General features: G+C 40.7%; 1 protein-coding gene across 1 annotated transcript; it reads right to left on the bottom strand.

Moving 5' to 3' along the window:
* Positions 1 to 9849: 9849 nt before the first annotated feature.
* On the bottom strand, positions 9850 to 18321 carry LOC127509855 (interferon-induced very large GTPase 1-like). Its single transcript, XM_051889001.1, has 2 exons — positions 17667 to 18321; positions 9850 to 17135 (listed from the first exon to the last, which is right to left on the bottom strand). The coding sequence occupies exon 2, from the start codon at positions 17079 to 17081 to the stop codon at positions 12369 to 12371; it is 4713 nt and encodes a 1570-aa protein (XP_051744961.1). The 5' UTR covers positions 17082 to 17135; positions 17667 to 18321; the 3' UTR covers positions 9850 to 12368.
* Between the last annotated feature and the right edge of the window lie 720 nt (positions 18322 to 19041).

The raw sequence follows: 19041 nt of genomic DNA, 5'->3' as shown, positions 1-19041 counted from the left end.
AACACAGACATCGAAAATTAATAGTTAGTTATATATATTTTGTAAGTTTATTTTTAATTTTTTTTTTTTTTTAAAGATATTGTATGGCTTCAGAAGACTTACAACCACAACTCATAACACATGATTTGTGGACTCATATGATAATTTTTAGGATCTTTTCTTGGACATTTTTGGAGCTAAAAATATTTATCCATTTTTACATAAATTGATGCATTAAATTGAATTCTGCTTTTGTTTCATGAAATTGAATGGTGACTGCATTATGCCTGAGATCTGCTTTTGGTTTCCTCATACAGAGAGTCAAACAGGTTTGGAATGTCACAAGGCTGAGGAAATTATTTTAATTTTACAACTATTACTTCAATAATGTTACTAACAGTAAATTGTGTACTTTGCAGGGATCTTGGCCTAGTAAAAGGTTTAAACAAGAATAAAAATCCTCCAGTAGACCTGAAAATCATTGAAGTGCCTGGACCATCCACCAGAAAAAAAGGAAAAAGAAGCCTAGCAGAAAACAAAGCTGCTGTACCTTTTTACTTTTCTGACTCATTAATTACCTCAAATGTCCCTTGTGAAGATATTATGATTGATTGGATTTTATGTTGCAGCGAAAAGGTGCAGTCACATTTGTGACATTTCTGTGAAATCACACAGGCAAAAAGGTCCATTGACCATTATCAGCAATGTAGTGACATATTATATGAAGCAGCTCACCAGGCCCGTCGCCAAGGGGGGGCATTAGGGGGCAGTGCCCCCCAGATGACACAACGTGCCCCCCTAATCTCATGGTCGTTCAGCAAATTTACGATTTGAGAGCAAAAAACTGTGGATTTCACCATTCATGTATTCCATAACGAAATGTCTTCAGCAGCATTTATCTCACAGGCACACTCTCTCTACAACTGTATCTTTAAATAACACATTATCCAAGATCGCGATGAACTAAAATGAGTGAGATTTAGGGAGCGCCCTTTGTGCGCTTTCTGCCAAATTCCACGTACGTAATCTGTTAAAATTAACAGTGGTTTGTGAACGTAGACAAATAATTTATCAGCAGTGTTTATGTTGGGATATGTAGGTTGTGCAGTGGCCAGTAGTCTGACTTAAAACTATTTCAAAGAATCTATTTAAATGTGTTTTAAATGGGAATCACATCTCTTTACCCTAGAGTTAGTTCACCCTCTGCCTATGATCAGAAAATTCATAGTTAAAGCATTATTACACAAAACGGAAATTGAAACATAATTTGGCTATATTTATAAATTACTATCACTTGAGACCTGTCACCTTCAACTATTTTAATGGTGAGTAGCCTAGCCTACACTCAAAGTCTTTGTTGCACATCAATATGCTACAAATGCAGGACGTTTTTTGTGTGTGGTGTAAATATAACTTATTCTGAAGCAATATCTCATCACTGTTCTATCAACTTTAACATTTAAATCTGCATTTTTGTGATATTTACCCCGAAGGCTATTTTTTTTAACCTTTATAAAAGGTATTTCCCCCCTAACCTTATTAAATGTATGCTGCATCTTTTATTTATTTTTTTATTTTTTATTTGATCAATAAACTCAATTAGAATAATTTGACACACAGGGCTATTATAAATCAAATCAAATCATTGACGCTTACAAATGACAGCTGCTTTAAATAAGAGATTGTTTTAAATATTTTTTGAAAATACAAATAAGAAATATTGGGGAGAAAACATTAAAACTAAAACGGCAGAAGTGGTGGTGGCATTTGACCGCCTTAATGATTGAGTCATTGAGTCATTCATTCAAAAGATTCGTTCAAACGGCTAAATCATTCAAAAGGCCGATTCATTCAAGAATGAGGCAATTGTTTATGAATGGGTCATTGAATCATTGATTCAACTGATTCGTTCAAAATGCTGAATCATTCAGTAAAGAAAGACGGCTGAGTGTTGCTGTGAGGTACGTGCGCAATGGTTCTGCTGTGGTCTTTGTTTGGAACTGTTTTCGCTGCTGAAATAGAACAAAAACACACAATATTGTGTCTTATGTAAGTGACTTAATATTAACTACTTGTTTATTGAACTGTTGTGAAATCAGTGTCGCATTTTCAATCGTGATGGTAACGTAATCGGGAGGACAGCACTCTTGGTCGTGTGATGTTGCTTAACTGTATCATGATAAAAAAAAAACTCCACATTTTGATTTTTTACATGTTAACTGAAATTCTTTGTGTGTGCTGTTCTCATTTGTTTCCATTTCTGCTTGAGATGAGCTGCACAAGCCTCAACAGCACAAGCCCTACATTATTTTTATGACTATCTTGAGTTTTGGTGTTAATATAGTCTATTTCATTAATAATAAATACTGGATATTATTGTTTTGGTTAGTCTGTTTCTTGGATCATAAAAACGTGTGATTTATGAATTATTAGTTAATGATTAACAAATCATTTACCAAACATGAATATACATTCATAAATGATTAATAAGTGATATACTAAAATTTTATGAATGTTTTATTAATTCAGTTATGAGACACTTATTGTCACGAATGTGGCTCTCGCGCCTCCTCCTCCGCACCACCGGAGGGAGCCGTCACCTGAATATTGACTGGTTTACATTCGGACTACGTTTCCCATAGGCCCTCATTCCTGGGACTGATTGCGCACACACCTGCACCTCATTACACTCACACTATTTAAGACACACACACACACACACACACCCTTTGCGAAGTCTTGATTTGCCCCGGTGATCACTACTGAGCGTTTTCTTGTGGATTGTATTTCTGTTGCCGTTGGACTGTTTATTGGACTGTGTTTGTTTGCCGCCTGCCTCGACCATTGCCTGTCCCTGTTTATGCCTCTGCCTTTGCCCCTGTCTACTTTGGTAATTATCTTAATAAAGCTGCAAATGGATCCTCATTCTGTCGACCCGTCATTACAGAAGACTTCGCCAAACAGTGATCCAGCAGCGATCATGCAAATCTCCACCGAGCTGTCTGCCCAAGCCAACCAGCTCGCGGTTCATCAACACCAATTGAATCGATTGACTTCCCTTACCGAGGAGCTGGTGAAAACTCTGCAGGGCCTTCGATTCAACGCCACCGAGGTTGCCACGCCACCGCCTGCGGCCTCTGTCAGTCAAGCCTTCACTGCCGCTCCCGCCGTGAATCCACGCCTCGCACTCCCGGAGAAGTTTGACGGCAACCCCGCTAAATGTAAGGGATTTCTTCTCCAATGTTCTCTCTTTGTCAACCAGCAGCCATCTCTCTATCCCACTGAATCCAGTCGGATCTCCTTCGTATGCTCCCTGTTGACTGGTCAAGCGCTGGATTGGGCCACGGCGGTATGGCGAGAGGATGGTTCCGTGTTTCCCACCTTCTCGGCCTTCCTGCGAAGCTTCAAGGAAGTATTCGAACATCCAGAGGGAGGCAAGAGCGCTGGGGATCTACTGCTGTCGCTGAGTCAAGGTAAAACCACGGCGGCGGATTATGCTTTAAATTTCCGAACCCTCGCCGCACAGACAAACTGGGTCGAGGACACGTTGAAACTGCTGTTTCGAAAGGGGCTGTCCCTGGAACTGCAAGCCGAGCTTGCATGCCGCGACGAGGGAAGATCGCTTAACGAATTCATCGACCTAGCTATACACATTGACAATCTTCTCCGCTCACGACGCCCCGTTCAGCTGTCCGCTCTGACCACGCCTCCCTCGGAACCCATGCCGCTCGGATACACTCCGCTTCACCCAGAGGAACGCGAGAGGAGACGACAACTTCATCTGTGCCTCTACTGCGGCCAAGCTGGTCATATCAAGATCAACTGCCCCATTCGACCCACTCGGTCTAACCCAAAAGCGGTGAGTTCTCCACCTCCCACCGCTTATTCCTCTAACTGCCTCAAAATTCCCATACAAGTAACTCTGAATGATCTACGCATAACCACGCACGCTCTTTTAGACTCTGGTGCAGCGGGCAACTTCATGTCTGATACATTCATCAATGAACACAACATCACATTAACAGACATTAACTCTCCATTGACAGTGGAGGCGTTAGATGGGAGACCCGTCGGTGGTGGAAGAGTGGCGCACATCACTGTCGAACTGACCCTACAGGTGGGAGCCCTTCATCATGAGCTCATCCAATTCTACGTCATCCACTCACCCAGCAACCCAGTCATCCTTGGTCTCCCGTGGCTCAGAACCCACAACCCGCTAATTTCCTGGAAGGAGGGCCAGATCGTTCAGTGGGACGCCGCTTGTCACAATCGCTGTTTGAAACGGATCACTCCCATACCTGTGCAGACCGTCTCTGTTCACGAGTCCGACACCACTGAGCCCGACATACCCGCTGAGTATGCTGATCTAGCAGTCGCATTTAGCAAAAGCAAATCCACCGAACTACCACCTCACCGCTCCAGCGACTGCGCCATAGACCTCCTACCTGGTACGACACCTCCCAAGGGTAGAATATTCCCCCTGTCACAGCCTGAATCAGCCGCCATGAAAACATTCATCGAGGAAGAGCTGGCCAAAGGATTTATTCGACCTTCTACCTCCCCGGCGGTATCCGGCTTCTTCTTTGTTAAAAAAAAGGACGGCAGTCTTCGGCCCTGCATCGACTATCGTGGTCTGAATGATATCACTGTGAAGTTCCGCTATCCTCTACCATTAGTCCCCGCAGCCCTGGAGCAGTTGAGACAGGCCAGGTACTTTACAAAGCTGGATCTCCGGTGTGCGTACAATCTGATTCGCATCCGAGAGGGGGACGAATGGAAGACGGCTTTCTCCACCACCACCGGCCACTATGAGACCCTCGTTATGCCCTTCGGGCTGGCCAACAGTCCCTCCGTCTTTCAGTCTTTCATCAATGACGTCTTCCGGGACATGCTCAATCGTTGGGTCATTGTCTACATTGACGACATACTCATCTACTCCAAGACCCTCGAGGAACACGTCCAACATGTCCGGTCCGTACTGCAGCGGCTCATTCAACACAAACTGTATGCCAAAGCCGAAAAATGTGAATTCCACCGCACCTCCACCTCATTCCTGGGTTACGTCGTCAGTCAAGAGGGAGTGGCGATGGATGACAACAAGGTGAGGGCGGTACTTGAGTGGCCTCAACCATGCACGTTAAAGGAACTACAGCGGTTTCTGGGGTTCGCCAACTTCTACAGGCGGTTCATACGGAACTTCAGTGGCATCGCTGCTCCGTTAACCTCCATGACCAAACGACAGTCCACACGCCTCTCCTGGTCCCACGAGGCGGTGCACGCCTTTCAAGAACTAAAGGAACGATTCACCACAGCACCCATTCTCCGCCACCCAAACCCAGAACTCCCCTTCATAGTCGAGGTCGACGCCTCCAACACAGGCATTGGGGCCATACTCTCACAGCGCCAAGGTAATCCCGCAAAGATGTTCCCTTGTGCATTCTACTCCAGGAAATTGTCAGCGGCAGAGCGCAATTACGATGTAGGCAATCGGGAGCTCTTGGCTATGAAGGCGGCGTTGGAGGAGTGGCGCCACTGGCTGGAGGGAGCACAACACCCGTTCACCATACTAACCGACCACAAGAACCTGGAATATCTCCGGTCTGCCAAACGTCTGAATCCCCGACAGGCCAGGTGGGCCATGTTCTTCACCCGGTTTCAATTCACAGTAACCTACAGACCCGGGTCAAAGAACGTCAAGGCAGACGCCCTATCTCGTCAGACAGAGGAGAGGGAACGGTCAGAGAACGAAGAAAACATAATCCCAGTCAAACTGCTGCTCGCTCCGGTTCAGTGGGATGTCATGACCGAAATCACCCACGCAAATGAACTAACAGCACCACCACCAAACTGCCCACCGGATCGCACCTTCGTACCTGCACACCTCCGCGACAAATTGTTACACCAAGTTCATGATTTCCCCAGCTCTGGCCACCCTGGTATCACAGCCACACTACACCTACTACAGAACCGGTTTTGGTGGGACACCATGGTACTAGACACCACCCAATTCATCAACCAGTGCTCAGCCTGTCAAACTTCTAAAGCATCCCACCAAGCCCCAGCGGGTCTGTTGCAACCGCTGCCCATTCCCCAACGTCCATGGTCCCATATTGCCGTGGACTTTGTCACTGACCTCCCTGAGTCCCGTGGTCACACCACCATCCTCACTGTAGTTGACCGGTTCTCCAAAGCATGCCGTCTCATACCACTCCCCAAGCTACCCACCGCATTTGAAACCGCCGAAATCTTATGCAACTACGTGTTTCGATTCTATGGTCTTCCAGAGGACATTGTGTCTGACAGGGGCCCACAGTTTACATCCCGGGTATGGACAGCTTTCTTCAAGCACTTAAACGTCAATATCAGCCTCACCTCCGGGTACCACCCCGAGTCCAATGGACAAACTGAACGCCTGAACCAAGAACTCACCAGGTTCCTGCGCACGTACTGTCACCAGAACCAGTCAGAGTGGAGCCGCTATCTGCTGTGGGCCGAATATGCCCAGAACTCGCTTCAAAAACCTGCCACTGGCATCACGCCCTTCCAATGCGTCCTGGGTTTCCAACCTCCACTCTTCCCCTGGTCCGGGGAACCATCCAACCTGCCCGCAGTAACCGAGTGGATGCAACGCAGCGAGGAGACCTGGGACCTGGCCCACCATCACCTCCAACGAGCCGTAAGACGACAGGAGCTACAGGCCAATCGACATCGTCGTCCCAATCCCGAATACACCGTGGGGCAGTGGGTCTGGCTGTCAACCAGGGACCTGCGTCTAAGACTTCCATGCAGAAAGCTCAGTCCCAGGTTTGTAGGGCCTTTTCAAATTACCAAGCAAATTACTCCTGTGTCATTTCGTTTGAATCTACCTGCTAATTACCGTGTTTCTCCCACTTTCCATGTGTCGTTGCTGAAACCCTCTGGTGGTCCGAGAGGAGAGGCGGAGGGAGCCGAGGCCCGCAACCCCCCACCCTTGACGATCGAAGGCGAGGAGGCCTATCAGGTTCGAGAACTGCCCGCTTCCTCGCGTCTGGAGCCGCTCGCGGGGGGGGGGGCTCTGTCACGAATGTGGCTCTTGCGCCGCCTCCTCCGCACCACCGGAGGGAGCCGTTACCTGAATATTGACTGGTTTACATTCGGACTACGTTTCCCATAGGCCCTCATTCCTGGGACTGATTGCGCACACACCTGCACCTCATTACACTCACACTATTTAAGACACACACACACACACACCCTTTGCGAAGTCTTGATTTGCCCCGGTGATCACTACTGAGCGTTTTCTTGTGGATTGTATTTCTGTTGCCGTTGGACTGTTTATTGGACTGTGTTTGTTTGCCGCCTGCCCTGATCCTTGCCTGTTATTTGGACTGTGTTTGTTAGCCGCCTGCCCTGACCATTGCCTGTGACTTTACTCTGTTTGTCTGCCGCCTGCCTCGACCATTGCCTGTCCCTGTTTATGCCTCTGCCTTTGCCCCTGTCTACTTTGGTAATTATCTTAATAAAGCTGCAAATGGATCCTCATTCTGTCGACCCGTCATTACACTTATAAGTTATTAGTTAATGATGAACAAATCATTTACAAAACATGACAATATATGTTCATAAATGATTAATAAGTGGTATGTTAACAATTTACAAATGTGTTGGTGTTGTGTTATCTTAAAAAAGTTTAAATCAAAGAAATAAATCAAACAGATCATTAGTAAATGGTTTATAAGTTATTTGATACATTATTTATCACTTATAAATAATTGAAGTATTTATAACAAAATTGTTTTAGTATCATTATCTAAATAATTGTTAATCATGAACAAATGACAAACCATTGTAAATGATCAGTATATGATTTATTTATGAAGTTGTAAGCTGGACTGTGTTCAAAAGCACAAACAAGTATGCTAAAGCACTGTTTTTAAGAAGAGTAATTTTTTTTTTTTTTTTTTTTGGATAAACATTTAAACAAAAGTGGATAAACATTTATAAATGTCTTACAGTCAGGTGATTCCAGTGGGTTATGTTAAATGTTTTCTCTCATCAGCACAGGCTTGTGAACAGAGTTAAACACTTCATGTGTGTCAGAGAAGACAGAGTCTGGAGGAAGAGTGGAGAGGCACAGAATCCATGTTGCTTGAAGTCCAGTGTGAAGTTTCCACAGTCAGTGATGATTTGGGCTGCCATGTCATCTGCTGATCCACTGTGTTTTCTGAAGTCCACAGTCAATGCAGCCATCTACCAGGAAATTTTAGAGCACTTCATGCTGCCATCTGCTGACAAGCTTTATGGAGATGCTGATTTAATTTTCCAGCAGGATTTGGCACCTGCCCACACTGCCAAAGGTACCAAAAGCTGGTTCAGTGACCATGGTGTTACTGTGCTTGATTGGCCAGCAAACCCACCTGACCTGAACCCCATAGAGAATCTATGGGGTATTGTCAAGAGGAAGAAGAGAGACACCAGACCCAACAATGCAGATGACCTGAAGGCCGCTATCAAAGCAACCTGGGCTTCAATTACACCTGAGCAGTGCCACAGGCTGATCGCCTCCATGCCAAGCCGCATTGATGCTGTAATTCATGCAAAAGGAGGCCCAACCAAGGATTGAGTGCATAGAAATGAACATACTTTTTAGAAGCCTGACATTTCTGTTTAAAATAACCTTTTTTTAATTGATCTTATGAAGTATTCTAATTTATTGAGATAGTGAATTGGTGGGTTTTTGTTAAATGTGAAATCATCACAATTAAAAGAACCAAAGACTTAAAGTACTTCAGTCTGTGTGCATTAAATTTATTTAAAGGGATAGTTCACCCAAAAATGAAAAGTTGATGTTTATCTGCTTACCCCCAAGGCATCCAAGATGTAGGTGACTTTGTTTCTTCAGTAGAACACAAATGATGATTTTTAACTCCAACCATTGTGGTCTGTCAGTCATATAATGCATGGCAATGGGAACTTTGTCTATAAGAGTAAAAAAAACAAAAAAAAAACATGCACAGACAAATCCAAAATTAAACCCTGCGGCTCGTGACGACACATTGATGTCCTAAGACACGAAACGATCGGTTTGTGCGAGAAACTGAACAGTATTTATATCATTTTTTACCTCTAAAACACCACTTTGTCTAACTGTCTTGAGCATCCGGTGTGTGAGGTCTGAATGCGCTCTGACAACGGAAGTGATCTTTCGCACTCATTGAAGTGTAAGATCACTTCTGTCGTCAGAGCATGTTTTCAGACCTCACACACTGGATGCTCAAGGCAGTTGGACATAGTGGTGTATTAGAGGTAAAAAATGATATAAATACTGTTCGGTTTCTCGCACAACCCAATTGTTTCGTGTCTTAGGACATCAATGTGTCGTCACGAACCGCAGGGTTTAATTTGGATTTATTTGTGCATGTTTTTTTTTTATTCTTATAGATGAAGTTCTCATTGCCATGCATTATACGAATAATTTGAGTCAAATTTCACAATTTGAGTTGACTTACTGAAATAAATTAACTTTTCCACGACATTCTAATTTATTGAGATGCACCTGTATGTCATCTGTTTGAAGCAGTATGGAAAAAGAGAGTTTTCAAAAAGAATGATTCAAATTCAACAACAAGCAGGCCCTTATAAACACTGCATGTGGTATCAAAGAGGGGCCAAAAAGATGCACAAGATATTTGGCGTTCACATAAAGGACAGATTATTGCACCAACTGTACTTTTAAATATTCTTATTCCTGATGTGCATGGTGTTTACCATTGCACAAGGGGGGAAGTGATAAGAAAAATTAAACATATATGCAACGGTAGACAATGTTCTGTCCACATGTCAAGTTTGTGCCAAAAATAATATAAGGAAAGGAACAAGCAGGGACAGTAGTCAAATTTTTATCACATTTTTAATGAGAGAAGTAATATCTAGATTTGGAATACCACCAGAAATAAGTTCAGATAATGGTTCTGCATTTATTCAAAAAACTATTAAACAAGTACTACAGCACTTAAGAATAAAACAAAGATTAGGCTGCATTTATATGCCACAATTGCAAAGGATTGTACCCTCAAGGCCAAGCTTAACAAAATATGTGAAAGTACTAAACTCAACTGGGTTGATGCTTTGCCACAGGCACTAATGAGCTATCGCATGCAAACTAATAGAAGTACACATCTAACACCATATGAAATGCTTACGGGTCAACCTATGCCTGTGCCATATTGCAGAGGTCCCTATAAAGGACTTCTTTAAGAACACATACAAATGGAATTAAGATCTTACATGAAGAAACTAACTGCATTACATAAAGCTAAATATTCACAGGAAACAAGAAAGCAGCCTAAGTAAAGAGACAAAGACCTCTTGTCCAGTTGTTCCAGGTGACCAAGTATATCTGAGAGTCTTTAAAAGAAAGTGGAATGAAGGTGAGAGGGACCTTAAACAGTTGTTACAGCAACTTCAACAGCAGTCCAAGTGGAAGAAAATACTACCTGGTATCTAAATTACTGCACAAGAGTTCCCAAAGAAAGGAATAAAAGAAAAGGGGAAAGGCGTGAAACAGGTGATACAGGAGAAGACAAAGAAGAAAGACTGGAGACACAGAATGAAAGGATGAAGAATGCTGAAAGCTCAGCAAGATGTGCAGGGAGCTGGGCAAAGCAGAGAAAACCAACAAAATAAGTGTCCACTAATGCATCTGACAATCATCATATGCTTATTGCATCTCACATGACAAGCTCAAGCTATGAGTATCAACACCACTCTGAGTTCCCAGATATTGACTTTTCAGCCCTCAATTAGACCAGTAACAACCCAATAATAACCCTAATAGAACAAGAATTGGTTAATGAGCAAAAAATATCAAAACAATGTAGATGAAAAAATTGAAGAAAATAGTAATGAAGATATTTTCTGGGAAATAGTGCAAAATAATGAATGGTATAGATGGGCAACATTTACAGCAAGAGAGCAAGGAATGGATAATTGTCTATGTTCTAAATTACCTTTAAATAAGGTAAAAGTAGTTCCAAATCCATATGACTAACAAAAATGTGCTGTATTAAATAAAATGTTATCAGGATTGAAACAATAGTTATATGGATTTCACAAAATAAAAAACAGAATGGATTAATTATATTTATTATAATCAGCAAAGATGTATCAATTACACTGATAATGCTTTATCTGTATTAGGAGAACAATTACATGAAACTAGTAAAATGACATGGCAACATGGACAAGCCCTTAATTGGCTATTAGCAGACAAAGGAGGTGTGCTGTGTTTGGAGATCAGTGTTGCACTTATACCAAATAGTACTGCACCAGGAAGAAAGTTTAGCGAAGCTATGATTAAAATAAAAAGTTTTAAGAGCAGAAGTTGTGGAAAATGCTGGAAGGGATGAAAAAGTGTGGGATTGATTAGATTTTGAATTTGGAGCATTGGGAGCATGTTTTGTTAAAATGGTAATATTTAGGAGTAGCAGTATCAATGGGGATTATTGTTTTGTATCTGAGTTGAAGAAGACGTCTCCTTTACTTTTAATAGTATAATGCAGGGTTTGTTGTTTGATATATTATACATAACTGTGACAACCACAGGCAAGGCTAAACAAATTACACACTCATGTTTATAACATGGGATTGTTTTGAAAGTAAAGGTTAGGAAGCCTAGTAATCTTTTACTGTCTTCGGAAAACATAAGTAAAGAATATCTAAAATAAAGAAAAATAAAATCTGGAGAGAGATGTTTGGTTCTATGGCTTCTCCAGAGGATGGTAACATAATTTAGCTATTTGTAATGGGACTGGGTGACTTAATTTATTCACAATGTAGCATGTCTAAGAATGCTGGATTTTTGGATTTTTTTTTTTTCCCCTCTGGGAAAACAATAGTAAAATTGGGGCTTAAGTAAGCCCCAGAGAGGGGAATGTGGAATATTTTATATAGTAAATTGAGCATAATATAGCATGTCTCTTTAAGAAATGATTTTTTCACATAAAGTAGAAACGACAACACTGTCAAATTGTACAAATTATGGATTTACCACAAAGTAACTGTCACTTTGTTGCAAATAAACTATTTAAACAAGCTATTTTATAGATATACTTTTTATTTGCATGTTTGTAATCTGGAATATTTTTTTTTTTATTATTATTTTTTAAAAAAGACTGTATTCTTCTATCTAGATATTTTGCCTGCCTCTTATGTATGTAAGTACAGATAAGTTCACAGATATTAATATGAGGAATGTTCAGTCTTTTTAAAGACTTTAGTTATATTTAAACTCTTCACTCATGTAGTCTGTAAGCTTAAGTTTTGATGATTGGAGAGTTTCTGAGGTGAAGAACAGAAATTTGTTCCAAACTGTGAATCAAAAACCTGAAAAACTCATTTAATTTGTTGAATTAAATGTATTTATCCAAACTCTCAATAGCTGCCTGTTTTGAGTATGTTCTCCATTCATCTGGGATCTTCCCTTTCCCCTCAAATGTTTTACTGTGGTGCTTTTCCAGATCTTTCTGGAATCTGCACACAAACCACTTCCAGTAGGGCAGTTCAGAGAGATCCGGGGTGATGCTCCAGTCTGCATAAACTCCTCCTGCTCTTCTGTATTCTCTCCAGAGGACTGTATTATCTGACCCAAAGGGTTTAAAATCTTGATCACTTGCTACAGCTGATGTGCAGATGTTAATAGACAAGTTTGTTGTTCCTATGTAAAACCACCCATTCAGTCCATTATTACGATGGAAAGGAACACTGTGATCTCCAGGATGGTTTTCTATGGTGTTGGTGCAGATGGCTTTACAGAACGGACACTGAATCCAACAGCACTGACAGAAGTGATCAACCAGAAGTTCACCTGGTCTGAAACTGAGGTCTAGATTTTCATCAAATGTTTTTGTGTTGAATCTACTGCTCATATCAGACATTATAGCAGTAAGTTCTTGTCTTATCACATCTTCTAGGAGGTTGAAATCATGAAAATCATCATGTTTCACTCCACTGAGGTCTTTTTCAGAGAAGATCAGCTCATCTGAGAGCTGCTGTGTGAAACTCTTCAACCATAAACCAACATCTCCTCTGTTCACTTGAACATGTTCAGTAGATTCATGTGCTGCTTTCATGATCTTCTGCTGCAGGAGTTTAATGTTCTCCTTCATCTTGTGTAAAACACTGACACTGAACTTATCAGTGATGTATCGACTGACTTCATCTCTGATGAAACTCTTGAAGTGATCTCTGGGATTCTGAATGTAGTTCATGAATTTGTTGAAGTCCTCCTCTTCTGCCAGTGTCTTCAGAATGTGTTTCTCCAGATTTGATCTGTTTCCATTCAGTGATTCACAGTTTGATTTCATTTCATCTGTCAAATCTCTGGCAGTCTTCTTGTAGACACTCTGCTCAATGGGCTCTTTAAGTTTCTGACAGATGATCTCACCAAAAATGGCATCTGATGTTGCTCCATGACAGTATTTCTGGAAAATACTGTAGTACTCTTCTCTCTTCTTCTCAACATATATTTCAGGATCATTGGCTTCCCTGAACAGTCTGTGTTGGTCAGTGATCATCTTGTTTGATCTCCTACAGATGGAAAAACTCAAATCCATAATGAATTCAATCTTAAACACATAATTCACTGGTCCTTCCTGGTGATCTATTACCCTTGCCTTGATGTAATCTGTGAGATGTTGAATGCAGCTGATGTTGTAGCCAGTCTTTGAAATATTGAATGATTGAATCATTCTGTCTGTCTGCTGAGCAACATCTGTGACTAATGATCTTATTTGGGATTCATCTGCTGGAGACAGAGTTCGATCATATCCAAATGTTTTTTTAACTGTTCTGCAAGCATCCTTTACAACCTCTTTAATCCCTTTTTTTGTGGACCTTTTGAAAACAACATAATCTGAATAACTCGGCACAGTAAAAATATTGTACACACTGCACTCCTTCCAGTGGTCTACAGAAATACTTTCATAGATGTCTCTGAGGATTTCTCTCACATCTCTCATTATGTCAGTGTCTTTGATTGGAGGAGTGTCTGTGATGATCTTCTTCACACTCTGCTCCCAAAACAAATCAAACTCTTTCTTCAGTGTTTGTTCATCATCCGCTTTGTTTTTGAGTTTTAAGGCAAGATCTTTGCTCTTTTCAAACAGAGCGTTTTCATGACGTGTCCTCTGAGCATCAGTCTTTTTCTTCAGGTCTTGTTCATGAAGAATCTCATTTAATTTCCTCTTTGTTTCGATTACAATGTTTCCCTGAAGGTCTTTAATTTTGTTTTCAAATGATGCTTTCCACTGAATCAGTATATCTTTATCTTTGTTTTTCTCAAAGAAATCTGATATTAATTTTTTCACTTCTTCACTTGTTTTCTTCAGTTCTTCTTGAAGATCAGTTTCCTCAATCTCATGAATTGCTTCATTTTCTATTTTGTTGTATAGTTTGTTCTCAGTTTCCATCATGGTACTGCGAAGCCTCCAGGACCACTTGCTATATTCAGTCTCCAGTTTCCTGTAGGCTGAAATCTCCAGGGAATTTCTGAAACTGAAGACAAATCTTTCCTTCAGTAAAGCCTCCCAGAGATCTTTAATACGATCTTTTAAGTCTACCAGTCTCATTTCATGTGATTTTGAGGCTTGAGACATAATAGTTTCCTTTAGTTCCAGAATATTCTCACAGTAATCTGGGTTTGGTGGTGCCATGGGTGGGCTGCCCTCCCAGAGCTGAGCAAAATACTTCACATCATTCTGAACATCAAATCTAATGACGTCACTGAAACATACTGCATCACAGTCCTCTTCTTCAGCAGCGAGTTTTGTCATCTCATCCAGTGTCTCCTGCAGTCGTCTCCTTCCCTCCTTAGTTTGTTTTCCAGCTGTGACGTCTGAGACGTTCTGATGCACAAACACACAGCTGGGATTCAGTCTGACCTTCTTCATCCTCATAAAGGCCTGAACAACAATCTGAAGAATGTCCTGCATCTCAGATGAGTTTTCTCCAAAGATGTTGATCAAGGTGAGATTTGCAAGACCAACAACAAATGTGGCCAATTCATTGTCATGTTGTCTTGTTGATTTTCCAGCCAGTTCTAGAGCACGAAGACCCTCAGTATCAACAACCAGAATATAGTCAAAGTTCATCTGTGTTTTCATCTCATCTGACACTTTGACCAGCTGCATGAAAGCTCCTCTGGTGCACCTGCCAGCACTGACGGCAAACTGGAGTCCAAACATGGCATTCAGCATGGTGGATTTCCCAGAGCTCTGAAGCCCTAAAACTGACAGCACAAAGACTCTCTGATCTCCCAGTTTCTGGATGAGTTCATCTAGAACAGCAGAGATCCAGACCACAGGAACATGAGCAGCATCTCCATCCATCAGCTCCAGTGGAAATCCAGAGATCATCATCTCTGCTGCAAGACTCGGGAGAGAAGAGAAGTGAACCTGCAGATTTTTCTTGTTCTTCTTCACAGATGAACATGATTCATAGATCTGACCGATCTCCCTTATGATGTGCTGCAGACCAAAATCTGAAGCTTGAAGTTCCTCGGATATTCTCTCAAGTTCAGTTTGTTTAGCTTTGAGTGTTTCAGATTTATCATGTTTCTCTTTGAGTTTTAAGACCGTTGACCATTTTTCATCATACTTGTTATGTAGATTGGAAAGGTCAACTGAAATATATTCATCTAGTAGGATTATGAGCCAGTTAGTAAAAAACATCTTCTCATGTTCATCATGTGAATCTATTTCTTCAATAAAGTACTTCATAAACTCACTGATTTCAGATTCATGCTGTTGTTGGCGAATTTCCTTTATTTCTTTTTGTTTTCTACTTATTTCCATTTCTATCTCTTCTGCTCGAGGTCGATGTAGTTCTTTGTTCTTTTGACTCCACTGATGCCACAGTTTCCCCTGATGAGGCAGAAATGATTCTTTGATTTCTGTCAGATCTTTCTTCTCCAGTAAACTCATCATCTGCTGTGCTGCTTCTCTTCCTCTCCTGCAGTCATTATCATCTTTCTCATCTACTCTGATGTCTGAGTGTTTGGACACATCTTCAAGTCTGAAAGTGTGAGATGATTCTTTGAGACAATTGTGAAGAGCTCTACTGAGCTCTTCATTTACTTCGGGCTGATTTTGACCTTTCAGACCTATTTTGAATTTCCCTTTCTTCATCTCAGTTACAGCAGATTCATCCTCAGTAAAAAGAAAAATGAATGGCTTTCTGTCCTTGTACAGGTTTCGAATTATTGCTGCACTTTTGTCATTCTTTTGAAGTTGTGGTAGCAGAACAACATTGACTGAGCTCATTTCAGTAAGGATCTGCAGCTGTTTCTCATGGTCTCCTGCATCACCATGTAGATTACAGAACGCAACACAGTCAGTGAATTTATCCGTGTCTTTCCCAGAGGGGCAGAACCAGGCAATCTCCACCACTCCATCCATCAGGACTCTGGTTCTGCTGCTGCCTGGGCAATTCCTGTGGAAGAATGTGTTGTGTTTCTCATTGATCAGACTGTTCATTAGCTGAGACTTGGATGAAGACACAGAGCCAAACCTGAAGAAAAACACCATTGGAGTTTCTGCCTTGTAGATCAGCTGGTTTTGACTGATGATTTCATTGTTGTTGTTTCTGATCTTCCAGCTCTTGTTGATTTGTCTGAATGTCCAGAGAGGAAACTCAATCTGTTGTGTGAATGGATCAGGAACAAGCAGAGGCAGAGCGTACTGACACTGGGACAGTTTAGTGACCATCAGCTGCTTCAGGAAACCATCGGCACAATGAAACATGGCCATCTGAACATCCATCAGGTGAATTCGCTCAGACTGACTTGATACTTTGCTTATATGAACATCATCAAAAATATCACTCTCATCTTCAGACAAATCACTGCTACTTCGTATTGTTTGATCCTGTTGATGGTTCACTTTAGTTTTAATGTATCTTGCCCTATAGTTATGTATCAGTAGTTTTTGTATGAAAGTCTGAACAAGCTCCTCTTCAGCACAAGACTCATGAGACTGTAATGAATGTTCAGTTATCTGAAGAACATCTGCAGCTCTTAGTTTGAGTTGTCTGACTTCAAGATGGAGTTTGTGAAATAGATGATTCATTTTTCAGTCTTTTGCTGTTGGTGTTGATCTGGATTGACTCTTGTTTTTTTTTCCCTGATGAAAAAGTGACATTTAATTTACTTGGGTTTTAAAGGACTAAATAATATTCAATTTAATTCACAATACACATTGTTTCAAAACAGCTTTGCACAAAATCATGTTACTGTTTGTAATGTCCTAATGTCAGTCCACATTTAACAGTTAAGAGTTGGGGATAAATTAATAAAATTAAATTAAAAATCAGGCTGAAATTCAGGGTGTTTTTTTTTTTTTAACTGTAACACACATGATATACAGTGTTAGAACACTTGCTCCCCTAATCATCACATCTGATGAATTCAGGTGAATTATTGGCAACTGTAAGCATTCTTAACTTCATATATCCATATAAAATAAGCTGTAGTTCAGATGATTATGGTGTTTTTTTTTTTTTTTTTTTTTAATACAAATATTAAATGTGTATGAATTTACACACTTTTACACACGTTTTATACTATTATTCTTTAGCAGGCAGCAGATATTGGGAATGCTGTTAATGGCTGTGAGACAAAGCTTGAATAGGTGTGAAAGATTGTGCAAATTAACCTGTGGAATTAAATATTTCAGTCCATGAAGCTGAGAACGCTTGTGAATATTCTGCTTTAATATCTGTTGTTGTTGTCAATTGTGTGAAGGATATGAAGTTCAACTAATCCACTTGGAAAGGCTTGTGAGTAGAACAGACAAAACTCTTTCCAGCTAGGAGAGATGGATACCTACAACAGAGAAGAAGGATTTTGAGAGCAGGGTAAAGCAATTAAAAGTCCAAAATAATAGACTTGTTTCAAGAAATAGCAGTTTATTACAGACCATGAACATTGAAAGAAGTGCTTAGTTTGCTTGTCCTAAACAACCAAACACAGCTCTCCCAACTAAATTTAGTGCACTGTAAAAAAAAAAAAATAATAATAATAATAATATTAATAAAAACTTTGAGTTATCTTTTTGCACTGACTCAGTTAAGTTGTATTTATAGAATATTAAGTATGATCAGCTTAACAAATGTAATGTTGTTTGAACTTATAAAGTTTAGTTGGATTAACTTTATGAAAGTAAGTTGAACTTACTTTAAGTTTTCAATAGAAACGTTCCCTGTAAAATATATATATTTTTAATCAGCTTAACTTTTTAAAGTAATAATTTCCACTGACTTATTTTTAATTACTTTGAATATTAAAGGGATAGTTCACCCAAAAATGAAAAGTTGATGTTTATCTGCTTACCCCCAGGGCATCCAAGATGTAGGTGACTTTGTTTCTTCAGTAGAACACAAATGATGATTTTTAACTCCAACCGTTGCAGTCTGTCAGTCGAATAATGGGTGTAAACGGTAACACCATCTATAAGAGTCAAAAAAACATGCACAGACAAATCCAAATTAAACCCTGCGGCTCGTGACGACACATTGATGTCCAAAGACACGAAACAATCGGTTTGTGCGAGAATTTTTTACCTCTAAAACACCACTATGTCCAACTGCCCTGCACATCTGGTTGGTGAGGTCAGAAAATGCGTTCTGATGACCGAAGTGATCTCTCGCGCTTATACTTCAATGAGTGCGAGAGATCACTTCTGTTGTCAGAGCACGATCATACCTCACTGACCGGATGTGCAATGCAGTTTGACATAGTGGTGTTTTAGAGGTAAAAAATGATATAAATACTGTTCGGTTTCTCGCATAAACCGATCGTTTCGTGTCTTAGGACATCAATGTGTCATCACGAGCCGCAGAGTTTAATTTGGATTTGTCTGTGCATGTTTTTTTGACATATATATATGGTGTTGACATGCATTATACGACTGACAGACAGCAACGGTTGGAGTTAAAAATCATCATTTGTGTTCTACTGAAGAAACAAAGTCACCTACGTCTTGGATGTCCTGGGGGTAAGCAGATAAACATCAAATTTTCATTTTTGGG

The sequence above is a fragment of the Ctenopharyngodon idella genome, chromosome 3 (assembly GCF_019924925.1).
Source record: "Ctenopharyngodon idella isolate HZGC_01 chromosome 3, HZGC01, whole genome shotgun sequence".
Taxonomy (NCBI): Eukaryota; Metazoa; Chordata; class Actinopteri; order Cypriniformes; family Xenocyprididae; genus Ctenopharyngodon; species Ctenopharyngodon idella.
This window is presented reverse-complemented; position numbering and strand designations above follow the sequence as displayed.